Raw genomic sequence first — 25,498 nt, 5'->3', positions numbered from 1 at the left:
TACCGACAGTAGATTGTGATCCATTTACAAGGGCAGGGAAAGTCCGCTGAGTGGAGTTTCAACCTGCAACGGCCGGGTAACGTATCTTCCCTCCCAATTTTCCCGCTCGCCCACCAAGCATGCCGTATCTGCCTTCCTTTTCAATACTAATCCGCTTCTCCCTAACCCTATTCATTAGTTCCAGCTTCGCCGGGCAATATTATAAGCACTTCCTCCGGCAGGCAACTGCTTCTTAGTTAACACAGCCATACTTTGCCACCCTTGCTGGGATGCAACCTTGCTCAGCTGGGGGGTCCAGTCTCAGACCCAAGCTAACCAGCACAAGTAGGATTATGGAGACGGGCACCTTTAGATTCCGAACCAATCAAGACGTCTGCTTTCCGAACGAGCTAATCTCACAGCTTTCCCCCACCCAACATGGTAGAGACTTTCAACATCACTTTTTTCTTCCCCCTCCTCCTTGTTGTATACCTGCCTTCCATAGGGACTACAGCTATAGATAGACTATCTATCAGGCTCGATAATCCTCCCAATGTCTGTAAGGGAATTTACTATATTACAAGAGACTGCTGTTTTATAAGTTGACAGAGTATTTCTTTCTATTTACATTTAAATCTATATATACTAATATATAAGTAATAAAACTTATAATAGATATTGTAATATATACCAGCTATTTTAGTGATATTATATTTTTTAAATAACATTATAAATTTAAAGAATATAATATTTTAAAAATCTTATTAATAGCTTTATATAATTAATTTTCTAGCTATTTATATTTAGAATAAAATTAATTTATCTAATAGTACCATTTGAATTTTTAATATCTGAAGCTAGATAAAAATCTCCCTTTTAGAATCACTATACAAACTCTGTGTGTCTATAGCGCAGCCGGATATAAGTTCCCCCGGATCTGGCTCTAGCGCGATCTCTCACCCCAGTCGCAGCCTCTGACATTACCAATACTATACATAAATCAGCGGCGGAGATAAATTACATCACCAGTCTCTGCTGACTGGATCATCATATCTACCCTCTACACGGTAATGTTTGCCAACTTCGAACTCTACTCAGGGGGCTGGGTAAGCTCTGATCACACGCCCAAACGGCGACGCTCGCGAGGGGGATGTATACCATGTAGGCTTGGAATCGCGCATCAATCAGGTGAAGGGGACGGACTCTACTGACCTTTACCATGTTCAGGCCGTCAGCGACGCAAGAAATGTGACGAGACACGCCCTATCTGTGGCAGTTGCTTCACACGCCAGGCTCATTGTCGCTGGAGCAACATTCACACAGAATCGGAACATGCATCGAGCCCTCATGAAGTGGGCATTCAAGCATGTGCGTCTCAAAGCTTTGCTGACTCTCGCTCTCCCAGCTGCGACGCAGGGAGCTTCACCTCGGGTGCTGAAAGCCTACGCCTTTCTCAAGACACCGCTCCGTTGCAACTCTCTAGCCTCAGCCCCTCAACCGTCTTCACAGAATGCGCCAAAGGCCTTCCACCGTGTTCCTTGGTGGACTTGTTACAGGTGTTTGACCAAGCTACGTCAGGTCACGATTTCGGCCACGAATATTCATTTCTTACCCAAGGCTTCTCGTCCCTATCAAGATCCCGAAGCATGCTCCACGCCTGGCTTTCGTGCTCAGCTATCCTCATCTCACAGTTCCAGCCGGGTTGGCGCACACATGCACTCGGGCAATATACAAAAGCCATACGAGAACTCCGTATTAACATCCGAAAGGGGTTCAATGCTCAGGACGAGTCCAACTTGGCTACGGTGCTCATAATGCACGTCTTTGGCGTACGTTCATCGGAGTGCTGCCTGTCCACAGACATTAACAAGTAGTGTAGAGATTTGGAAACTTCGGCAATAATTCAACTACAGCACATCTGGCAGCGGCAGCCAAATTCCATTCAGTCATCAACCGACCACCATCAAGCTCTCATCAGGCGTTGATGCTGGAAGCCTTCATATACCAGATTGCGATCAACAGCACATTTCGCCCAAGCTGCTTGCCCAACTACCAAGATCTCTCGAGAATAATTGATCTGTGGTCCAGCTCCTCGGCGGTACAGGAGATTGCGGGTGGTGATTACTTTATAAAAGCTGGTCTGTCGGCTTGGCTCCCCGTATGGACTTTTGACATTATCTTCAAGGCATCTCATCTCCTCCATTACCGGAAGGACATGTCTTCAAATGACATCCAGACCAAGCTGCATGAGTTGCAGACGCGGCTCAACAACCTCCAACAAGAAGTTTCAGCTATTACATCTGCATACAACGGACATAGCCGAGTCTCGCCCAACGATAAGCCGATGTTCCATAGGAGTGGAACAGCGATCGATGGAGAAACGAACAACCTTTCAGACCCCACGTCGTCTTTTCCTCGCGCCAGTCTAACCAGCGAGGGATTTCATATGCGAGAGCTCTACTTTCTCGCAACCAATCTTCTAATCGCAAAACTTGTCTGCCCAACAATCACAGCCGACGATGCAAGCATCGTGTTCATTTTCAAGGCGTCATTACTCCATCTCCGCCTCGTTCGGTCGAACTTACCATGCCTCCTGTGGGCAATTGCCGTTCTTGGCATTGCAGCAACTTCAACCGAGGATAAGTCTGTGATAGTTGCACATCTCGAAGCCATGCGCCACTTTGCGGGGGAAAGGGCGATATCGTCAGTCCTCAATTTCCTCTCTTCTGCATGGGGAGGTGTATGCTTCTCGACCTCGACTATGGACGCGGATTCAGCACACAGATTCAGCGCTTCATCTGGGAAGATTAAACAAATGAGCAGGTCTCAGGAAGAAAGATGTCTGTTAGTTGAGCCACTGGGGTTGGATGTGTTATTTGATGATTCCCTTTTAGAGCTGGTGATTCTCTAAGAATAGGGTGCTTTTGATCAGTGGTATATCAACAAAGACTCCTGATATTCTCGTACTCTGTAACTTGAATATCAGGGAGTTTGAAGCACAAAAATATTATAAATCGTATTCTTATCCAGCTCCTCATGGAGGAGGCACCCTCTCAACAGACGGTTACACGTTTTCTCTGAATACCGATACGTGTCCCTTCAGTATCTAGACTTCAGATTTGAACATGGTCAAGCGTAATACCATTTTCTACGCCTGTGAACATCGGTCTTGGAAATCCCTTTCAATCTGCGCAAACACACCCTCTTCCACAAGAATGGACCACGCCGTCAGAGCCATTGCCTTAGCAGCCTCCATAATCCTCTCATGCGCTTTGATAGTACCGGCAGCTTCTGAAAAGGCTCGACTGTGAATAGAAGTACTTGGAGGCGCGGGTATGCCGATTATGGCATGCAACCCAGGCACTGCTTGACTGACGTTACCCATATCCGTCGAGCCGCCGATAGTATCACCCTCTGCTGGAACAGATACGGGAACACCTAGGGCATCCATCTGTTGCTTGAAAAGCAGGCTCAGAGGCTTGTTTACCCATAGATCCGCGTACGCTAGCTCCTCTGTGACGACAACCTCACAGCCCGTTGCCGTCGCGCCTGCTTCGATGCAACTTCGCACACGCTGAGACAGCTTTTCGAGAGTCTTGATCTTAGCACTTCGAATCGAGTACTTGACTATTGTGCATTCTGGGATAGCGTTTGTGAATTTTGGCGCATCCATGATACAGCCGTGTATGCGTTCGTCGGGCTTTATCTGCTGCCGCAGCATTGAGATGTTGTTGTACGACCCAACGAGAGCATCCAGGGCATTGACGCCATCCCATGGATTTGCTGAGGCGTGGGCACTGGTGCCTCGATACTCTGCGATCAAGTCTGTTACTGCGATGGAGCTTGAGCCGGTTGAGCCAAGGGTGCCTTGGTGTCGGAACTCGGCTTCAGTGATTGGGTGACTAGTTTCAACGTTAAGTTAGCAGGACCACGAGAGAGGCTGAGCTAACAAAAGGACTTACATCATGAGAGAGACATCGACACCTTTGTACGCTCCCGCCTCAAGCAAAAGGATCTTTCCTCCGCCATCTTCCTCAGCCGGCGTACCCAACAACTGCGCCCTACCTTGAATGCCATACTTGTCCAAGGCAAATGATAATGCCAGGTAGGCCGAAACACCAGCCGTCGCAATCAAGTTATGTCCACAAGCATGACCGAGGCCAGGCAGGGCGTCGTACTCGGCATTGAAGTTTACGCAACGACCTCCCGAGCCATGCTTTGACTCGAACGCTGTGGGCAGATTGTATGCTCCTTGTCGCACGTGGTGGCCGTGTGACTGGAGGAACGTGGAAATGTGTTTCTGGGCTTTGAACTCTTGGAATGCGATCTCGGGCTGGTCATGGATCTAGCATCGTCATATTCTTCAGTTAAGCCTGTTCGTTAGGCCAAAGGAGTTTGGTCTCACCTGTCTGCTTAACGTGTACAGGTCGTTTGACAGACCCCGAATGTAGCCTTCAACCGTTTGCCGCACCTCATCAAGCCTGGGTTTGAAGGAAGTCTTGACCGTCATTATTGGAGGATGATAGAGGGAGATCGAATGGGGAAAAGGCTTGATTGATAGTACTACTGTGAGAAAAGGGGCCACGGCAGCTGATCCTTTATAACCACATCCACCTAGGGGCCCATTTTCCGCAAGTCATCGGCAGGGGCAAGTTATACGTCCTCAGCCCCAGAAATTAATAAGAATTCACTCTATTATTGATCCATTGATCGGACTCGGCTTCGGAATGCTTGACTCTTGACTAATTACGCAATGCAATGCGGGGAGAGACAAAGGGTCCTCTCCGATATCGAAGATTACCATGGTATCTTCTGCTTCCCCGGATTTTTAGTGTGTCGGAAGACTCTTTTTGGTTTAGCTATCAGCCATCGGCCTGTTCGGAGACACTTCAAACTCCACAGCCGATGCAATCCGAACCATCTTAGCGTGTCGGAAGACCTCTAAGCTTAGTCTCACTATCCACTTTACAAGAGTTTCGCCATCATCACAAGAGACTCATCGACCGGCATCTCAATCGGCAACATGTTGAGATAGCAACTCCTACGCCATGGAGCTTCACTTTGCGCTGTGCCGTAATTGTTATAAGAAGTTGTTGTTCAGCTGCGGAAAGCCTCTTTTCTTCACCTCTGCCCATAGTTTGAGCAAGCAGTAACATTATCATGGAGACTACCGCACGCGACCGCCCTCCTTCCCAGGACTATGATGTCGTCCCTGGAACAGTCTACATCATCGAACAGCCGTCAATCTTAAATGGTGACTCGAAGGCCGAGATCATCCTGATACCCACGCCGGCTGATGACTTGGACGATCCTCTGCGTTGGTCTTCCTGGCGCAAGAGGTATCACTTGTTCCTGCTTGTCATCTACAGCACTCTCATGACTGCCTTGGGCAACTGGGAAGCGTCCATCTATCTCAACATTACGGAAGCTCTGGGCACTTCCGTCACTCTCATGAACGTTGGCACAGCCTTGACTTTACTGATGCTCGGTATTGGCAACGTCTTTTTTACGCCTCTTTCCCACAGTGAGTTCCCATCGACGTCCTGCATGTGGAATCCGCAATTAACGACCCGCAGAGTTTGGTCGCAGGTTCACCTACTTATCAAGCCTGATCCTCGCCATCGCCAGTCAAATTCGGCTTGCTGAGGCCCGGAACGCTGGCGACTTTATCGGGGCTCATGTCCTATTCGGCTTCGGCCGTGCGCCGTATGAAGCCTTGGTGGCGATTTCCATTGCCGATGTCTTCTTTGCGCATGAGATAGGCCTCAATATGGGTATCTGGGCCTTTGGCCTATCATTCGGATCTTCCATGGGCCCCATCTGTTCTGGATACATGGTCAAGACCCTCCACTGGCGGTGGGTGTATCGATGGGGAGCCATCCTCTGCGCTGTCGTCTGGGTGGCCATGTACTTCACCCTCGAGGAGACTCGGTTTGTTAGGCCGCCCTGGCAGGTTTCGGGGCCTCTGGACGGGTCAATTCCGCCGGCTGAGAGAGCCAGTTCCGAAGGTCTCGAGGCAATTCACCAAGATGTCAAGGCAGAGAAGAATGGGCTTCACCACCGAAATAGCAACACCACCGTCCACAAACTTGGCGAAGTCCTAGAAGCAAACTCGTTCAGGTTCCAGTTCAGCCTGTGGACCATCTTCCCTGGCACTCTCCGGGACTTTATCCAGCAATGTTACCGACCGCTGCAGCTGGCTTGGTTTCCAGCCATTTTCTGGGTAGGCACCTCGCCCTCTGTGAACATGATGTAACATGAGGACTGATCTATAACAGAGCGGAATCGAATATGGTACTTCTGTCTCTTGGATTAGCGTTCTGGGCACAACTACTGCTGTCATCCTTAGCCCTTCGCCGTACAACTTTGGCAATGATGCCCTGGGCCTCATCTGGTTATCTCCGCTGGTCGGTGGATTATTCGGGTATGTCTTTCAGCCATCTCACCATGGACACGCTAACCATGGATCCTCCAGCTCTTACTTCGCTGGTCCTCTCAACGATCAGCTCATGATGTTTCTGTCTCGCCGCAACCGCGGCTGGCGCGAACCCGAGTTCCGCCTTTGGTCTTTTCTCCCAACAGCAATCATCATGCCAGCAGGCCTCATCCTCTACGGCGTTGGCGCCGCAAAAGGTCTGCCCTGGATTGCTCCTATCATCGGTATGGGGTTCGTGGGCTTCGGCCTGTCGGTTGCAGCGGCCCTGACCATGGCGTTCGTCGTGGATTGCTACACTGCCATCGATGGTGAGGCTGTCACGACAGTCATCCTGATCCGCAACATCATCGGTAGCGCCTTAACCTTTGGCATTCAGCCTTGGATTGATAGTATGGGGGTGCAGGATACTTTTATCATGGTTGCCATTCTGGCCTTTGTCATCACTTTTGCATCCGGGCTACTGATTGTTTGGGGGAAGAAGATGCGGCTTCTGACAAAGGCGGCGTACTTGGATTTTGCTCGAGTATCGGAATAGCTAAATAGAACGGTTCAGACGTATGCCCAATGGTCAGCCGTCTAGCGATGAGACTGTGCCATTGACTGGTATATCAGAACGAATCACTTGGGAATGAGCGAAGGTGATGATGAAAGGATGGGTTATTATCTTCTGTTTGGCTCGCTTTATTAATTTGAATAATGGTGGTGCACTACCACAATGATAATTATATATCTATTGTTGGAAAGAGACCCTGTACTAGGAAACCTTCAATAGATTGATATCTGGACTGATATCCGGACCTTAGTCAGTAAGGGGGGGTCAGATAACCCCAAGGTCCGGATGACCTGAAGGAAGGATCACCACGATCATCATCATCAATTTGAACACTATTCAATTGATCAATTTGGCCGTAACGGATCCATCATATATCACAATTATGCAATGTTGTGTTGGAGGGAAGTTCTTCTGTTGTGTTTGTACGTGCCGCAACTCCTTCATGATTATTTAACATAAGAGCTACACTATCTTACCCGCCCATATTAATACACACCCTGTCTTTTCAAGGCGGACTTAGATGTTTCCACTGGTATACACGGCCCTGATCCGTCATAGTTGTTTTTAGAGTCTCATCGGTCGCTTGACAATTGGCTTACCCTAGACTGAAGAAATACTTCGACAAGACACTCCTGCACGAGTGGTGGAATGTTGATTGAAATGTTTTAAATTACTCTTGCGATATATTCAAGTAATAGCAAATACGAGAGTAGGCTGGAAACAGACTTTGAGCTTTCGGCGGATATATGTGTAAAGAAATGCACTGTTTTACGACTCGTAATTGATTGCGAACAAAGCACACAGCTAATGAATGACCAAGTATTCCGTGTGAACGGAATAACCTTCATCCGACGTTCCGCGCCAAACCGTTCCTCGAATCAAGGTCCATGTCAACAAGGCCAACTGACGCGTCAGACGATAGACAAGGAGTCGAGACATCTCATCAGCCAGTAGAAATGTGATCATATCGCATATTTGACTGGATTGTAGGTATTTCGGTCACCGAGCCATCGTGAGATCTATCGCTAGTCCTGCGAGAAAGCTTGAAGCAGCGCCAAGTCTATCACGAACCGATTCTAGATCTACTATCGAGCATGTCCTCCGTCAACAATGTAAAGATATTGGCCACATGCCATGGTCAGGCGCCTATCCTTCACCTACAAGTTCTACATGCTAACGTTTATTAGTACCACCGCGAGCATCATCCCTTGCTATCTTCTGACCCCGTCGCAACCCAAGAAAGTAGACGTCTGTCTGCACCTACATCGACCCAGCGAACGACGAATCCTCGACCGAAACCACATGGAGAATCGCAAGCACTCACCAGACTCTCCCTGCCTGGCCAGTTGATCAACCATACACCTTCTGCACTGTGCGATATCAGTCGATCGCCCTCTACGTCGAGACTAAGAAGACGAGCTAGGGCTGGGACTACGGCGCGAAGCTGCAGATGGGGGTTTGGCGGTCGGCGCATTGGAACCTTCTTCGAACCTTGACGAATATCGCGCGAGCCAACGACCGACCGTTACGGAACCTCGAACAAATGGAGCTTCCGGAAACTGAAGAGGTAATGCCTTTTTCCGCTTTGCCTGAGCGCCCCTTGCCACGTTCCTACCATGCATCATCATCGGGGCCGCCACCGGAACTTGCTCTGATGACTTAGGGGGCATTACAGACGGTTATATGGACGAGGCTCATTCTAGGCTGGTCAAGTGACATTCTGGACATCTACCAGATCATCTGTTTGCAACGGGATGATGGAATGGTGAAACAAATCCAAGAATGGAAGCGAACTGCCAACCCCTAACCACCATCGAGCTGGTACTGCCTTGGCCTCAATCGGCTATCCTATTAGACTTCTCAGCCACCCTGCCCAATGGCCATACGTAGAGAGTGCTGGCACTTGATTTCTATGCAATTTAATGGCATCCAGCCAGCACCGTTCTCTGCATCTAGCGGAGTAGTAGAGTACTTTTCCTGCTGTAGGAAGGCTCTGCGTTCCGATGCACTGTCATGCCATCATGTCGATTGCACTGGTTACCGCTTGGCTAATCACCGCTAACATGCATTTCCTGGCGCCGAGGTAAGTGGCGCGTCGATCCTCTATATTTGGTTTTTTTAGCTCTACTCAATGTCATCAGATAGATCAAAGCCATACAGTAATCTCAAACAGTCGAGATAAACACTAAGTGCTACACCCAGCACCAGAAGAAACAGTAAGCAGCTGAACAATAAGGAGTAGCTGAACAGGAAGGGTCGATCCTTTATATATTTGAGTACTTGTCAGGGACTAAGTCATGGAAAGTGGTGCCGCTCCCACGCAACCGGACCAGTAAGACCTTGATGCATTGCCGTGGTGAGGCATGATGACTCACTTATACTATGGTACCTCCTAGCTGTCAATTCGAACTTGATGACATCGAGAGGGAATTCACGTAGAAGGATAACAGCTTCGACAATTTCTTTTTGCGAGATCTATTGGTCGAAGCAGCATTTGATCGACACCTGATCGAGTCATTTCTGCAGCCAAACTTCCTTGATGTGATTTGCTAAATTACACAAACCGGTACTTGATGAAAGGAAGGTGGTGGTCCGGGAAAGTAATACGGTTAGGCCCAAAGTCACAGACTTGAATCTCAGTAAAGTACCTGGCATCCTTGAACCCTCCCTGCTCAAACTCCCGCCAAACATCCTGCGCACACGGCACCTCCCACTCCTGTGTGCTCCAGCGCTCATACGGCACAGCGCCGTACCTGAACTCGAGCGTCTTGCTCCGCAGCGGGAACTTGTCGAGCTCCGCATGGAGAGCCGTTAGTGCCTTGATCAAGTCGTTGACGGGAGGACGCAGGTCTCGCTTGACGAGGGTCTGGATCTGGATGAAGCCGTCACGGACGTTGCGAGACGCCTTAGTTTTGGAGAGTTCCTTGTTGGTCTTCCAGTTTTGGCTGAGGATGCCATTGAGGTGTGTTTGGACGCCACGGGCTCGAGTTGAGTGCTTGGTGAGATCTGACATCGGGACAACGAGACCCTTGAGCTCTGAAGCTGCGATGGGAAAGTCTTCGACGAGTTGGAATGCCTTGGGCAAGTGCTTTGTGGTTCCAAAGTTGGCAGTCAGGAACAGCTCGTAGTAATAGTCTTCGTTGGCAGGAGTTGTCGCAGACGTGAGGCACATCTGGGTCAGGTGCTTGGCCCTGGGGATATTCTTGCCTGCCTTGGCGCCCGCAGCTGGAATATTGTTGAGAGTCTTGGTTGCCGTGAATGCTTTGGATGCTACAATTCGTCAAATTTTGTGGCCAGTCTAAGATCGAATAACTCACCTTTTGTCAGATATGAAGATACTGTCTTGCCTTTGCATGCGTTCTTTTGGCACACCTTCTTCTTGATCGAGCTAACCTTGCCGGAAACAGTCTTGAGACGAGACTGGACGGCCATTGCTGCTTTATTCACAGCTGTGATTCTCTTCTGGATGGTATCGAAGAGTGTGAGCCAGCTCTGAAACATGCGCGTCAGCTCGCTGGTTGTTACGCCATCGGAGTTGCTGATGTAGTCAATGAAGAAAGCCCTCAACCGCGCCTTGTTGCAGTTGTCAATGTCGAAGCTACAAGTCCAAGTCGCTGCTACGAGCCTTCGGTAAAGGTTCATGTCGACCTAATATTGTCAGTCAATCGCCGGGGAGTCTCGGATTATCCTCACCTCTTGAAGACGTAAGACTTTCCAGCCATCCTTGGGCTGGAGATACTTGGAGATTGCTCGGGTTCTGCCAGTCTGGTAGGGAAAACCGTTGTCGATGAGACACTATGATGATGGTGATCAGCAGGATGCCCAGCTGCGAGTCCTAACTCAACGTGAGCGAGGATTACCTCTTCGGTCTTTATCAGGTCTGCCATGTATTCCGCTTTGATGTCGTACGACAGATAGCCCTGCCAGACGTATTCCAAATTCTCGCCGTCCTTGAGATGGTCATCATGATTTCTCTGGGCAGCTGGCAAGCATCCGCAGTGCACTTCGGCCTGGTCGACAAACTTTCCGTCATCAGAAAGGGCGGAATTAATCGCATTGCAGATGTTTTCCGTGTCGACGTAAATGTCGATTCCACATTGCTCCTGTCTGCCGTTGACATCGCCTGATTTCTAGTTAGCGACCACATGAACCTGTTCCAGCTTCCTAACACAGCTTACAAAACACTGCGCCTGATCCGAGTGGGAATTCCAGTTCTCTCGTACATCCGATGACGCCGTAGAGTCCGCTGCAGACGGCGGAAATGTCACTGGTTCTGGTCTTGCCCTGAGCAGCCGCTAACAAGCTACCGAGTAGTAGCAACGACTTCATGGTGAATTTGGCCAACCGAAAAGCCATTATCGCGATTTATCCAGTTTGAAGAGAAGGAGTCGATCAAAAAGAATTCCCACGTTCCTAGGTGTCTTCCTTCATTCCTGCCCCTCAGCCGCAGCGGTCGAGACTCTTTTATCCAATTTCCCAGCAGCCACGAGGGTATGCCAAGGCGACCCAAGGGATGTTAGTCCAGTAAAGTGAGCTAGAGCTGACTCTGTTTTGTGCTTGTGAAAGGTCAGCCGGTTTCTTAGTTTCCCGCCCAGAGGCTAGACGCCTGAACTATTGACGCCTAGACCGCGTCTAAAGACAGCCACCAGAGTAAAATCGCTTCCGGTTGCTGAAAAGAGACTGGGGTTCCTTAATTGGGTGGCAAGTTATGGGGGTTCAGTCAGCGCGTAGAATATTCAAGCTTTTCTTTATGGTTATTGCGCATCCAGTCGGCAGAGCTAGAGTCGATTTGATGCCCGCTGGCCGCTGACCGGAATCTGTAAGTCAGTGATTTAACCACAGCTTTAGAGGGACCAATTAATGCCTTGGACATTTCCCCCACTTGTTGGCGATAGTAGGTATATTTACGCAGACTCGTATACGAGACGCATGAACGGGAGCCAGGCATGAGCAGGACATGCCCTTGTTGAGTCTCCAAATTTTGCCTTGTCTATAATCTTAACGACCAAGTGTTTTGCTGGATGGTGTCTGTGATGAATTCACATGAGAAACGGGGGATTGCCTCGGGGCCAACTGCGACGTACTAAAGGCACTGGCCGTCGGTCAGAAAAGCGCTCCGAGCAAGCTCCGAGCCGCTAGTATTAAGCACTTCAGCTCTGTGTCAGTCTTAAAAGTCTTCTGTTTAACTCGATCTGTCGCTTTCAAAATCGTTCTCAATGATTGTTTCTGTGTGCTCATTCGGCTGACATGTGTGACGAAGCAAGGGAGAGTCCCATCGAAATTGCCGGATCCGATTCTTTTTCACCTCCTAATTAAAAGCACCACCAACCCTAGTTTCTATGTGAGCTTAATTGGCATGCTGTTGGTACCCGAGTTGAGGAAGAGAATGAAAGAGATGGATTGATGGTGAATTTCAGTCGGCCGTCGCTTCCGAAACTCCATCTACGTGGCGTCAGCGTGGGTACGGACTACTCGCGGCCTTCATTCGTCAAGGTCCGCATCTCAATACCACTTTTGGGAGAGACATGAGATACGATTTTGTCGAGCTGCTGATGTCAGTCTGGGCTCCAGAGGCGCAATGATAAGCACTGAATGCTACCTACATAAATGAGCTCACCACCGTTGGAAGGTAGTATCACCCGCCGTGCGGACACTAGCGGACCTCAAGTGGACCTCAAGCGGACAAAGGCGGGCGAAGATCGTGCTGATGCGGACGGCACTACGCCAAACAATTCCGGAAGTTGCGGGCGTGAACACGACGAAACCTTTCTACGATGATAGGCTGAATGGACATAAATACCGCCTTCATCTCCGGCTTGTTTTTCGGATTGTCATCTTCAAACACAACAACCTCAACATTCTACTCAGCCCATTCCCGGCATGCCTTCGTCAAACTTCTCACCCGACTCGTTGCCTGACCTCGCAGGGCGAGTTTATCTCGTCACTGGTGGAAATACGGGAATGTCCGTTATCTCTCATCTTCTCTTCCGCGGTTCGAGTCTGACATTTTATGTAGTGGCAGGTCGACCGTCATCGCTCTGGCCTCCAAGGGCGCCAAAGTCTACCTCGGTGCCCGCAATGAAGCCAAAGCCGCTATGGCCATTGAAGAGATCAAAGCCCAAATGCCTTCGGCTCAGATATTGCCTCTGATTCTTGACTTGTCGCGTTTCCAGAGTGTTGTGTCTGCAGCGACGAAGCTGCGCAGTGACGAAACATCTCTGCATGGGCTTGTCAATAACGCTGGCATCATGGGCGTTCCCTTTGCTTTGACCGATGATGGCTACGAAGTGCAATTTCAGGTCAGCTAAATGCGGGTAAATGCACCCCGTTATAATAAAGCTGACCTTTCTACCATCAGACCAACTACCTCTCCCACTGGCTCCTCACATCCCACCTTTTGCCTCTCCTTCAAGCTACTGCAGCCAAGTCCCCCAAAGACATCGTGAGGGTAGTCAACGTTACATCTGACGGCCATGCCCGTTTCCCCCCCAAGGGTGGCATCGCCTTCAATGACGTCTCGTTGGAAAAAGAATCGGCAATGACCCGGTATGGCCAGAGCAAGCTTGCGAATATTCTCCACACGAAGCAGTTGCATTCCATGTTTGGCCCGGGCACCTCCAATCCTATTTGTTTTGCTGCAGTTCACCCTGGCCATATAGATACGTAAGACCGTATCATTCACCAATAATAGCACCGACTGACTGGAGTAGAAACCTCAACAAGCAAGCCACGGGAGCAGCGCCTAGCTCCGTACTCCGTGCCATCACGCCTATCATGCGCTGCTTGGGCATTCTGGATGAGGAGGCGAAGGGTGCATGGTCTTCTCTATTCGCACTCGCAAGTGACGAATTCGGGGCCAAGGATTCTGGAGCATACATTGTCCCGTATACAAAGGTTGGGACACCTAGTGCGTCTGCCCGGGATGGGGACCTGGCGAGGAAACTGTGGGAATGGACTCGCGATGAGTTCAGTAGAAGTGGCTTGTTGGAAATTCAGTCATCATGAATGGTGAAAGCCGAATGATATACAGTGTACTTCATCACTGTAGTTCAACAAGTACTGAATCTCCCTTCTAGACTCTCTGGAGCTTTCAGTCCCGAATAAGCAGTGCTTATAATACCTTGTGTGGAATAGCCACCACTCCAATCCATCTCTTCTTTAGAGTCGCCTATTCAAGCATGTTACCGTGTAATCCGTCTCTAGAGTCGTCGCCCGCGGTGGCACCGTCCCCTGCCAGGGCATCGAGGCCATTACAGAAAGGGAACTGGAGGAAACACAGATCGAGATCATTGTTATTCTTATTCTTCACATTGTATTAAATACGAAGTCCCTGGTTGAATTGGCCTCAATAAATCCGTCATAATTTTGACTTCAGCCGATCCTTCGCAGCTCTCTTAACGAAATCATCCATAACGAACTGACACGAAGCCATTGCATTCATAAACCTATCATCCCTCAATCGTTGTAGTACGACAGCCTCTCCGGCGATAAGAATGTCTACTTCGCCATCATGCCAACGTGGCAAGAGAGTAAGTTCACCACGAGGGGGGACTCGACCGAGATATGGTTCGCGCAGCCCCTCACATCGGCCAAGGCCAGGACCCCAATCCTCAAGCACAGCCGCACTTGCACGCGTATGGTCGGTGACAAGTGCATCGATTGGCCCTCTCGGTACTATGCCTGGGCTCATGGGATGCGCCTGAGCAATCTCAAGCATCTCGCGGAATGCCTCCTCGCTCCAACTATTGTTACTATTGCGAACCATCATTGCTGCCAGAGCCAAGGCCTCTGGGGATGAGGATGCGAAGTTGCTTGTCTTCACAGTCACGGGAAAGAGGTCAACACAAGCCGGCATGTAGTTGTGAGGCAGACGCGGCGTCAGACGTCGGCGAATACTCCCAGCGAAGATGATACGTGTCGTGTCAGGAACGGGATCTGGACCCAGCATGTCTGGGGCCCATTTGGCTATGAAGAAACGCTGCCATGCGAACGCGGTCAGACAGTCGACAGCTGATAACCTGGTGTCTCTGGGCGATGCCCCCTGAACGACGCGTTGTAGCTCTTTGATAGATGACTGCGGGAAAGTCCAGACAGAGCACAATTGCTGGCGGAGTTCATCTTCGGGCACGTTTGCTAGATCACGGTCTGTTAAGCGAGCCTTTGTGAAGATTTCATCCACGATTCTGCAAATTTCGTCGGGGTTGCGAGGATCGAGCAAAGTCAGATGTGGAAGTTTGGCTGCGCGAGCTACCAACTTGTCGAGATCTTGCTCAATCTGCACATTCGGACAAAGCGGCGAGCGGTCCATCAAATGCGCCGCGATTTGTTGCGGTAGTGGTGGCTCGGGTTGGCCTCTTGTGCGAGCATCGGCCACAGCAAATGTGTTTTGTGCCCAAGATCTGACAAAGTCCATAAACTGCACAAGGTCTCCAATGGCATGTGCAATTGACATGGTCAACACTATTCCGCCTCTGATGACATTGAACTGAGGAGCAATGACGGGATCGCCATCCTGAGTGCTCGGAAAGTGTTTTGGGCGCAGCTTGCTGAGACCGTCTCGCTCGCCGTCCCCAAACGGCCAGCCAGCATTTCTGAACTCCTCATATGAAGGCATATCGTCATCGTCTCGGTGGTCTTGGTACTCAAAGTTGGTGCCAGCATAAGGTGCCGGGCGGATTTCGACCGAGTTGCGCCCAGTTTCATCTTTGATGATGATACCAGAAAGGTGCGGGTGCTCGTAGATACAACGGGCGAGACCACGTTTGCAATCTTCGTAAAGTTGTCGGGGATCAGTGTCTGGCTTTAAGGGAAAGAATTTCGATGGCGAAGGATAGACTGGAGCCGTCAAATTGTCAAGAGTAGAACATGTGATTAAATGAGGGTGTAAAGGGCCTGCAGGCTGAACCCAAGAGCTGGACGAGGCTGATGGTATCGTCAGGTTTGCTGGAGGCTCCATTGGAGAAGTCAAGAACCTCTGATAGTGAGAGGGCAGGCACGCGAATCTGTTCTTCACTCGAGGTCTTAGGTGGTCTTAGGACGTGATACAGTTCCTAGAAGGCCCAGACCTCTTAAGACAGAAACTACAGAGTCGTTACGCGGACAAAAGGCTAATGGCTTCGACTCCGCAGCTGATACTGGTTTCACCTCGTATGCGCTTCGCAAGCTAATACTAATCCAGGAAAATCCGAGGTCGCATGTGACGTTCTTGGGAGTTGCTGTAAATGAGCACATGTTATCAGGGCTTGTCGATCCTGACCTCCTTTGAATCGTGCTCGGACGTTTTCAAATGCTAGCTGCAAGAAATCAGCCGAGGTAGTGTTAAATGAAACGTCCATTTAATGTCCAAGCGATGGAATAGACTCTCTCCTTTTACCAGGGTCCGTCTTCCCCGCATTCAAGCTGATGTTTTGTGAGGAAATGTACAAGTCCAAGTAGACTCAACCAAGTCTAGAGGAAAGGTTGAGTTACATCAGACGTTTACTAAGGGGCCGCTCATGCACACAAGGTGGACGCTTTACGAAAAATGCCGACCAGGATCTTGGGAAGATCCTGATACAGGTTGATGAGTAGGATCCTACTCTATGGAGCTACATGTCGCCGGGCTTCAGGGACTACAGCGATCACTCGTCGTTGCGATCCTTCAGATTTCATCACTTATCGGGGTTAGAGGCTTTTAGCCATGGTATTAGCCTAGAACACAGATTCAAGTAGCAGCACTCACTGATCAGAGAATGCTTCTTGTACATTAATAGGGAATCCCACTCTCCGCCTCCACTTCATAACACTGTTTCATACCTTGTTATTTTCTTCTCCGAGTCAGTGTACACTGTTCAGTCATTAACCGATTCTCCTCATGGAAGTAACCAAAAGAATGAGCATCGGAAAAACGGAGGCATCGAACGTGAGTAACATCGTCAAAGCTGCCTGCCATGAAGCCACTTCTGTCACAATCATACAGCCACAGCCAAGCAGTCATGGCAAAGTGGTCAAGCTCTCTGTGATCGATCAAATCGCACCTAGGGACTACATCTCGCTCTGTCTGTTTTTCAAACTGTCTCCAGATGCGGATATCAGAAGTATTTTCCGTGTTCTTGAGATGGCTTTGATCAACACTGTAGATGATATCCCGGAGCTTGCGTGCTGTGTGCAGAAAAATACTTCCAACGGTCGCGAGGAGGTTCAACTTTTATTCGACACCAGCAAGGGTGTTGAGATCCATTACAAAGACTATACATCACCAAAACTCCGTGATTTATGGAAATTTGGCACTTTCGACCAACTCGAGCAGGATCATTTCCCCCTCAGCAAGATGCCAAGACACGTTGTTTTTGGAACCTCCGCCAAGCTGGAGGAGAACGTCACTCTTCCATCGCTTATTGTACAAGCTAATTTCGTACCCGGGGGACTCATACTCGGAAGCTGCCTGCACGTGAGTATCCGCTCTGTCTTTCATTGTTTTCTCTTATTTGGGCTGAGACGTGGTTCTTAAGTCAATTGATTCTCTGGAACCTCTTTTTGCAAATCACAAATTTAGTTCGGTACTAATGAGCATCTAGCATGTGTCTGGTGATGGCATCTGCAACTTTCTGTGGCACAAGACCATGGGCGCGCACTTTGCGACTATAGCCGATGGGCTACTTAACAAACCTACCTCCCCGATCCCATTCTTGGAGAGAAGCCGTGTGGTTGAAGGCGACCAGGGCATGACTCTGGAAGAATTCCCCAACTGGAAACTTGCGGAAGACGCCTCCAGTTTTCTCAATCCCACCGATTACGAAGCTAGCGAAATTCCCACATTTGAATATGCTACTTACTTCATCTCTGCCGAAAAGCTAGCCTTGCTCAAGAGCCGCGTCTCGATCAAAGTTCCTGATATCAGGCTTAGTACAACCGACATTTTGGGCGCATTTCTCTGGCGTCAAGTCGTCTCAGCGAGGAAAATTGATCCTCAAAAGTATCCCGAGGCCAAACTCTCTATCACTGTTGATAGTAGGGGCCGGATGGAGAACCCAACAGTTCCACCAAATTATTGGGGCAACTTTGCGGAACCAAACGCTGTAGCAAAGCTACCCGTTGCCAGCCTTCAAAAGGGGTCACCAGCATCATCATCATCGACATCAGAAAGGGCCTGGGCCACCATCTACCCAGAGGCGGCGCGCCGTATCCATGGAGCTATCGCTGCAGTCAACGACAAGGCAGTTAGACGTCTCGTTGGTCTCCTTAATCAAATGCCCAAAGCTACAACGCTGACGTGGAACGTTGACCGCTATCCTGGTCCCGACATGCTCATTGTCTGTATCCAGGCCCATAGGTTCAATGAAATCTACTTTGGGCGTGAAATTGGCTACCCTTTGGCAACGCGTTGCACCGTCGGCGACACTGAGGGCAAGCCTGATGGTCGTTGTATGATTCTGCCGCCACGCCGTGCAGACGGCCGAGGCCTTGAGATCATGCTGCAGTACGATAAGATCACACTGGAAAGGCTGGAGAATAACATCGAATTCAAGGATTTCTTTGTACGCAGAAATTGAACCCATTTCCTTTTGGAGTACTAAATTGGAGGTTGTTCGTGTGACGCATTCGCGTGTTTAATAATGGTAGTTAGTCACTGTTTATCAATCATCTTCAAAGAACTAGATTAGGACCAAAGGCGCATGATGCCTGCACTAGATGCGAGGCGAGGATCTTGACGAATGGGTAATTTCGAAGATTTCCAATATCATTGTATGTTCCTCTCAGAGTTTAGCCACTTTCCCGCGACTTTGAAGCAACCATACTGGTCTATCTCCGCAGTATCACGAACATGCCGGTTGGCACTACAAGTCGAATCTACAGGCCTTCAAAACCCTTGTCGATGATTTACTTTATGATAATCTTGAAGGTCAGCAGGGTTCTCTAGAGCGCACCTTTTGCAGAATTTTTCTCTTCATAGTCTTCACTGACATGTACAGCTTTCATGGAAAAATCTGAAACGCTGTCGTCATGGTCCTTAGTGCAAGTACGCCTCTGACGCCGGTTTATTGTAGAACTGATGATCAGGCATTCAGAGAATGCGAGCTGTGTCTCTGCGGAGCATTTTCGGGGGAGCTTGGGTGCCACGAAAACAACTGGAATTGGTGTAGCTGTCGGATGGGAGTGATATTGAAGGAATAAAAAAGATCCAATGATTTTCATGGGGCCGAAAGCACATCAGCGGTTCCGGGACTTGACTTTCGACTGTTCTGGTAAACTGGGCAGTCTTGCCGAGGATGCATTTGTGAGGTAGTAGGCGCTTGAAGCAGTGTTTGTAGAAGTAATATAGTGTACTTTTCGTTCCTGGCAGTCACATAGATAATTATGGATAGCTAAGGATCTTGATAGTATGAGTTTGAGCAGTTCGAAATATCAAAAGAGGCTCTGGATAAATCTATCTTGTCTGAGTGTTAAGCTAATCTCATTGCTATCCAACATGTTTGTCATCTTTTTAGAACAGAGGCAGTTATTCAATCCAGCATCTCGGTATAAGGTCGAGTGTGTTAGGAAACTGTTCCCTAAGTATATGAAACTTCCCTGGTATACTTTGAACATGGTTTTCCGGGCTGTAAAACCTCACAATGGGACACATTAGTTCCCAACGTACTCGACAGTGACCGAGCTCCCACTGATAGAACCCTCAGTCAGAACGGTCTGGCCCTGGTCAGGCGAAATATCAATAATAACCGCTCCCTGGGGTCCAGATGTGCCTCCAGAGCCCGAGACAGAGGCATCGGTGAAAGTGACGGTGCCAAAGTCGACGAGGGTGACTTGGCTGCCATTCTCCTGGAACGCCTCAACGATCCACTCGGCATTGGTCTCGCAGAGGGTAGAGGGCGTGTTGGTAAAGGTATGAGAAACCTTCTGGTTGGTGCTCAAGTTCTGGAGAGTTGCCACGCCCTTGGTCTTGGAGGAAGCGTCTACGCTGATCTTGATCTCATCTCCAACACTGACGTCAAAGTTGCTGAAGCTGTACGAGTAGTCGGGAATCCACTCGTACCACGCATCAAAAGTTCCATCGGCGTAGAAGGAGATGCCAGTCTGGAGAATGGCGGTCTGGCATGTGTCGCCATCAATGCCAACCCAAGCTGAGGCGGCAGACCCATCCTCGCCGCTCACTTCGGGAACAGTGATGGTGCCTTGGACCTGATTGTAGCCTGATCCGATCTTGACGGCTCCGCCCCAGTTGCCAGAGTACTGGACATTGGAGTCCTTGGCAGAATCAAGAGAGAAGATCCTCTGGTTAGGAGCAGAGCTGTGTCTGGATCGTCGCGCAGAACGAGGGGTGATGGGAGAGGTGTCCCGTGCGATGAGCTTGCGGCCAGGAGCGGCTGCAACAACGCTGGCCAGGGCGAGAAAAAGAGTAAACTTCATGTTGATGGTGATGGTGAAAGAAGGAGTAAGTCAGAGCTGAGTTGATTGGGCAGTTGCTGCTTCTGATGCTGATTTCGGTCGTCTTGGCTTGGCGCTGCACGACATTTATATACCGATTCTGTATAACCTCCCATCGGTTGCTCGGCAGTGTTTCCTTTGCGTGCTCGACTTTCGCAACTGCGCGCTATCCTCTATACCGCAGGCAGTTCATGTCGAAGTGCCGCATTTCCGGATTATGGCATTTCATTTGGACATCGCATGCTCCTGCAGGACTGAAGCATGTAGCAACTCATCGAAAGTGTTCAAATCACGGAAAATGGAGTCAGTTCGATGGCCTGATGCCGCGTCTGCCGGGAATTGCCCACCTACCTCTTTGGGCAATATCATGAAACTTTTGGTGTTGAGTTTCGGCCCTTGAATTAACCACTTTCCTTTCTCGACAGGCCTTTAGATATTGCAACATCAATGGTATAAGCATCAGTGCCGACACCCGCGGGATGTGGGGACGTTTACGATAATACGGCGGATGCTGAAAGTGGATTGGTGCAACTCAGTCTCAGATAGGCCTTAAAGCCGAGGCTAGGGGAAAAGCAGAAGGTTTTAACCGGACCATGTCACATTTCGAGGATTAGTGCTAGTTCATGTAGACTCTATATGATTGGCCTTTGCTAGAATTCACATAGCAAACTGGGTAATGCTATGGTCCGCCTGTTTCCATTCTATGTGAGCTAGCTAGGGACAGAGCACTCTCATCGCTAACGGCGTCAAGGTACTAATATCGTTAAGATCAGCACTGAACCAGCAACATCATTCAGATAGACTTTTCTAGGATGAAGGGACTTTTGCTCCATCGCTCATATTGCGTGCGCGCAGATCTTGACTTCTTTGATTCGAACCTCTACATGCTCTGAAGGCCGTCGCGGTGAGTTCTGGGGTGACTTTCTATATCAGGCCACTGAGGCCCCTGCGCAATTCTATTCTGATGCTGCACCTCTTCTAGGTAGAAAAGGCTCGGAAAGCAGACTGGAGACCCGGACTTTATCAATCATTACAAAGACCTCCAGTGCTTGAGCTGAAAGACAGTCACGCATCTATCTGATTTTTCACTCCTGAATGAAATCACCCGCACACGTGTAACGACTTTTCTCGCGGAGTGTGTAGCCCCTGGTACTTCAATATAATAACTTGAAGACTTACTCTTTGGCTCTTATTGTTGCTCGTTGAACTCAATACTTACAGAATCTCAAAGACGCGCCATTTTCAATTCTTTGCTTTACCTTACATGTGCCGGGATCAATTCAAGTATGAGCCAGCAACTGAATATCTTTGTATTTCTTCCTTCTTTTTCTAGCTTTTTCTTTTACCTTAACATAAGATATAACTTAATAGTAGATTCCATATACGTAACTTTCCCCTCTCTATCTTATCTCTCAAGCTCAGTCAGCTATCTAGGTCAAGGAAACTAGACTTTCCCCAACACATTTATCAATTTGCTCAGCCGGTGCCGGCACCATTAAAAATTTGAGTAAGCTGGCGATTTTGTCATTGAAAGATAAGTGTTCCACGAAGGAGACTGCAGATGGCGAGGCTAAGGACTAAAATATAATAAAGGCGGAGGAATAAATAGTTGCAAATAACAGTCACTTTGAAGCGATTAAACGGTGTCCCACTTTCTACTACAGTTCATGAGTCTCAAACCAGCAATATCCGCGATCGCATGTGTTCCATAGTCGTCCGCCAGCACCAAGTCGACCCAGGCTTACAACGCCGTAGCCTCCAACACTCTTCCATAATAATGAGCCCCTTCCACGTAAACCCCAGCACTTGTCCATCCTCCTCCACGCGCCGAAGGACAGCTCGAAACCTCGGAGCATAGCCTTCGCTTGCAGTGCATCCGGCAACTGTGAATGGCCAGCAAACCCGAATGAACAGCCGGGATGGCAATGCCTCCAAAAGCTCAAGGCATCTCATTACGGTTTGCTGCACATCTGGCGGCCTGGGAAGATCTTGGTGGGCGGCCACCGTTTGGAGGTAGACCAGAGCGGCATGTGCATGAAGAAGGGTTACCCAGTTGCTGTCTCCCTCGGGGCCTGCAGCTGATTGTGAGAAGCCAGCAGCTTCCTCTTGTATCAAGACTTGAATCCGAAGGGTGAGCGCTTTTACTCTTTCGTCCGGAGATGATTGCTGCCCATTGCTCAAAGAAGCGGCGAATATGCTAACTTCCTTGATTATCGCCATGACTGAGTTGCGGCAGCCCATAATGCATTGCGTGTCGATGAGGTCTCTTTGGAGGAGAGGCAGATAATTGAAGGCTCTGGGCTTGCTGTATGAGATTCCATGTGCAGCCTCAGCAAGAATGTCACTCCAAACGTACGTCGCGACGAAGAAGTCTAGGGCCGGTGTCTCGATCGGGTTGGCAAGAAGCTGCCCTATGCCACCGGCGATCTGGGTTTCGATCAAATCCAAGATGGTCCCAGCACCGTTCATATGAACTTCCCACAGACCCTCAGTTTCTCCATATATCTCCAGACTGGTGAGCTGCAGAATGGTAGCAAAGGAGTGGACCGCCTTTGGGAGTGATGATATGCAGAGCCTGTTTTGCTGCATCTCGTCAATGCAAGGTTGGAGTCCTCGCAACGCCATCAGCCGCGATGACCGAACTTCTGGTGTGACTTCGCATCGGCCGTTGGTAAAGCCGGCTTTAACGCCCGTTTCGAAAGTGATGCAGAGGCCACGCGACGCATGATACATGGGCTCGCAGGCGACAATGGTGTCAAAGAGCCACCTGCGGCTAGGGCGGCGGTAAAACCCCCACTGGAGTGGAAAGATAACGTCGAGAAATGTATGGATATATTGATAGTTGGGAGCATAGTCACAGTCTCGGAGTGGCTGTGTACAGTTCGACCACGTACGGTCAAGATCGAGCAAGGCCGAGGAGGGTTCATTCAGGTGCTGGACAAGCACTCCAGGGATTGTGCCCACGTTCTTCTGCCTGCGTCGACGATAGGCTCCTTCGGCGGCGTTCCGAATAGACTTTGCTTCGTCTGAGTCCAGAACCTGCTGCCAATTCTGCTTGTCGAGCATCCAGGCAGGCTTATCGCCATAGCCGTAGCAATGCAGGCCCCGTGACACACAGTTTGAACATGTCGGTGTGTTTTCGTCGCATTTCTTGCGTCGCAAACGGCACGTCCAGCAGCCAGTTCTAGTCCTCGAGCCAGACATGGTGACGTCTGTACTTGGAAGTCTAGCCAAGCCCTTGTCGATTGCCCGATCTGGTAGAGAGGAGGTGGTGAGGGGTAAGCCAGCTAGGCGGGAGCAAATGCAACAGTTGGATATACAGGCCAGATACGGCGGGCGCCATTGACAACTTATCTGGCCCGTCTGGCTCGACTGCGTGTAAGCTAGCCAGCTTGTGAAGCGAAGGATGAGTTTCATAAATAGCAACATTTGTTTACAAGCCAGCGCGCAGTGGCTACGGGTATAGGGAAGGGGTTCTCGGGTACGAAACGACACTGCAGTACCCGAGTGTGTGACAGTATGCTACACTGAATCCTTCGACAATAAGCGCTAGATGTATCTACGACGCATCTAGCCTGTCTTGGTCGATTGCGCTTGAGCTAGGCCTCTTTAAGTCAGGCACATTGCATATGCCGGGGATAGCTATCCGACAATTGCGACAGCTTCTTCCATGTCGACGTTATACAAGACGAAGAAGACTACTATATAAAAAGACAGACTCTCCTCCTCCGTTCAGGTAGAATTGATTTACATCATTGTATCCCAGAGCCTCACACAGACCGAGACATATTTCTTAAGCCCCTACACGTCAACCTCTACTATGTCTGCCCTCCCTGCAAACCTGGGTCTATCAGACCGCGAAGCCATCCCGGACGCACTCTACCGTAGCATCGTCGGCCTAGACTCCAGCGACGAAACCATATTCAAGTCAGCCTGGCATAAAGACGCCGTCTTCGTCTTCGACGGGATCGCCACCGTCGAAGGCCTCGACGCCATCCTGCAAAACACTTTCCAGGTTATCGGCGCCGGACTCGACACGACGCACATGGTGAGCAATGTCCGGGTCGACGTCAAGGAAGGGGCGGACACGGCGACAATGACGTCCCACGCCCTGGCGCAGCATTATCGCAAGGGCGACGGCCGGAACCCAACGGCACCTCGCTTCTTGACGGGCAACATGTACTGGGTTGATCTGGCCAAGGATGAGAGCGACGGGGGGATCTGGAAAATTAAGAAGCTTGAGATTAAGGTCATCTGGAGCGAGGGAGATGGGGCCATTGTGGGACTTCATTAATGTGTGAATGGCCAAGTGCATAGTTTTAAATAGTTGATTATGTGAATTCCATGTATTTGGCTTTGCTTTCATGCAGACATCTCCGAGCACTATCGCGAGTCTTTCAGTGAAATAGGAGACCCCAGTCGGTTTCCCCATGTGCCCCGCTCCGTAGGTTGTTTCACTATTGGAGTATATGATGTCAGTCGCTATGTACGTTTACTAAGCAAGTGTCACCAGAATAGAGATTACCTAGTATATCTCAACCCTGTCGCCATTTCAGAATGAAGGACGCCACCTCGGTATTCACGACGTCGATGCGCAAAGTCTCGTTGTCTTGTTCGATGCCAGGATGCGAGTCTGGGCCAGGAATCTCGGCGCTGTCACCCCATGCGACCCTATCTCCATCTCGTGTAAGAACCCAGTCGCCACGACCGAAGCCTCGAGACAAGACGGCGGAGCCTGAAGCACCCTCTTCGAAAGCGGCGAGGTCGAAGAGAAGGGAACAGCTCGACTCAACGAACACGGCGCGCGGTACACGTCGACGGCAAAATCCACCTCGGTCAAGGCCGGCTCTTCATAATGCTTTCGATTGTCTCCGCCCCAGGGATCGGCATAGAGCCGTTGAAATCCGTTGGCGACGTTGAGACGAGCAAGGGATATATATCTGAGACGCATTCCACTGTGCTCGAGGATGCATCCTCCTTTTGGCACAGTGGTCTAGCTATTATAACAAGGCCGCCCGGTCTGGAACTGGGTCGTGACACTTAGCAAGAACGGATGAAACTGATGCTTGTCTGTGTAAATAGCTGAATGAAGTGAGAATTTCAGCAACTTTAAATATATAACACAT

At 49.7% G+C, this 25,498-nt stretch overlaps 10 protein-coding genes across 10 annotated transcripts; 5 read left to right on the top strand and 5 right to left on the bottom strand.

Moving 5' to 3' along the window:
- Positions 1-1,049: 1,049 nt before the first annotated feature.
- Positions 1,050-3,029, top strand: BGZ61DRAFT_394096 (uncharacterized protein; the record flags this gene model as incomplete). Its single annotated transcript, XM_046242884.1, has 3 exons — positions 1,050-1,140; positions 1,207-1,808; positions 1,859-3,029. 3 exons carry the CDS (start codon positions 1,050-1,052, stop codon positions 2,888-2,890), a joined length of 1,725 nt encoding a protein of 574 aa, XP_046101733.1. The 3' UTR covers positions 2,891-3,029.
- Positions 3,030-3,127: 98 nt separating this feature from the next.
- Positions 3,128-4,489, bottom strand: BGZ61DRAFT_356781 (uncharacterized protein; the record flags this gene model as incomplete). The annotated part of the gene is made up of 3 exons (XM_046240815.1): positions 3,128-3,881; positions 3,942-4,324; positions 4,385-4,489. The coding sequence occupies 3 exons, from the start codon at positions 4,487-4,489 to the stop codon at positions 3,128-3,130; spliced, it is 1,242 nt and encodes a 413-aa protein (XP_046101732.1).
- Positions 4,490-5,139: 650 nt separating this feature from the next.
- On the top strand, positions 5,140-6,950 carry BGZ61DRAFT_357006 (major facilitator superfamily domain-containing protein; the record flags this gene model as incomplete). Its single annotated transcript, XM_046240837.1, has 4 exons — positions 5,140-5,503; positions 5,556-6,202; positions 6,258-6,403; positions 6,455-6,950. The coding sequence occupies 4 exons, from the start codon at positions 5,140-5,142 to the stop codon at positions 6,948-6,950; spliced, it is 1,653 nt and encodes a 550-aa protein (XP_046101731.1).
- Positions 6,951-9,522: 2,572 nt separating this feature from the next.
- BGZ61DRAFT_357050 (uncharacterized protein) lies at positions 9,523-10,763 on the bottom strand (the record flags this gene model as incomplete). The annotated part of the gene is made up of 3 exons (XM_046240844.1): positions 9,523-10,238; positions 10,286-10,616; positions 10,662-10,763. Coding segments are annotated over 3 exons (1,149 nt in total), but the record flags the coding sequence as incomplete, so codon positions are not given.
- A 2,085-nt stretch (positions 10,764-12,848) lies between these two features.
- Positions 12,849-13,973, top strand: BGZ61DRAFT_480101 (uncharacterized protein; the record flags this gene model as incomplete). The annotated part of the gene is made up of 4 exons (XM_046249153.1): positions 12,849-12,931; positions 12,985-13,267; positions 13,327-13,631; positions 13,679-13,973. 4 exons carry the CDS (start codon positions 12,849-12,851, stop codon positions 13,971-13,973), a joined length of 966 nt encoding a protein of 321 aa, XP_046101729.1.
- A 352-nt stretch (positions 13,974-14,325) lies between these two features.
- On the bottom strand, positions 14,326-15,924 carry BGZ61DRAFT_356900 (uncharacterized protein; the record flags this gene model as incomplete). The annotated part of the gene is made up of 1 exon (XM_046240828.1): positions 14,326-15,924. The coding sequence occupies one exon, from the start codon at positions 15,922-15,924 to the stop codon at positions 14,326-14,328; it is 1,599 nt and encodes a 532-aa protein (XP_046101728.1).
- A 915-nt stretch (positions 15,925-16,839) lies between these two features.
- On the top strand, positions 16,840-18,499 carry BGZ61DRAFT_357192 (uncharacterized protein; the record flags this gene model as incomplete). The annotated part of the gene is made up of 2 exons (XM_046240856.1): positions 16,840-17,412; positions 17,525-18,499. 2 exons carry the CDS (start codon positions 16,840-16,842, stop codon positions 18,497-18,499), a joined length of 1,548 nt encoding a protein of 515 aa, XP_046101727.1.
- A 1,072-nt stretch (positions 18,500-19,571) lies between these two features.
- On the bottom strand, positions 19,572-20,354 carry BGZ61DRAFT_356838 (peptidase A4 family-domain-containing protein; the record flags this gene model as incomplete). The annotated part of the gene is made up of 1 exon (XM_046240821.1): positions 19,572-20,354. The coding sequence occupies one exon, from the start codon at positions 20,352-20,354 to the stop codon at positions 19,572-19,574; it is 783 nt and encodes a 260-aa protein (XP_046101726.1).
- A 1,692-nt stretch (positions 20,355-22,046) lies between these two features.
- On the bottom strand, positions 22,047-23,576 carry BGZ61DRAFT_534504 (fungal-specific transcription factor domain-containing protein; the record flags this gene model as incomplete). Its single annotated transcript, XM_046254155.1, has 1 exon — positions 22,047-23,576. One exon carries the CDS (start codon positions 23,574-23,576, stop codon positions 22,047-22,049), a length of 1,530 nt encoding a protein of 509 aa, XP_046101725.1.
- A 616-nt stretch (positions 23,577-24,192) lies between these two features.
- On the top strand, positions 24,193-24,666 carry BGZ61DRAFT_357332 (uncharacterized protein; the record flags this gene model as incomplete). Its single annotated transcript, XM_046240871.1, has 1 exon — positions 24,193-24,666. The coding sequence occupies one exon, from the start codon at positions 24,193-24,195 to the stop codon at positions 24,664-24,666; it is 474 nt and encodes a 157-aa protein (XP_046101724.1).
- Positions 24,667-25,498: the final 832 nt, after the last annotated feature.

Source organism: Ilyonectria robusta (genome assembly GCF_021365365.1).
Source record: "Ilyonectria robusta strain PMI_751 chromosome Unknown BGZ61scaffold_15, whole genome shotgun sequence".
NCBI lineage: Eukaryota > Fungi > Ascomycota > Sordariomycetes > Hypocreales > Nectriaceae > Ilyonectria > Ilyonectria robusta.
This window is presented reverse-complemented; position numbering and strand designations above follow the sequence as displayed.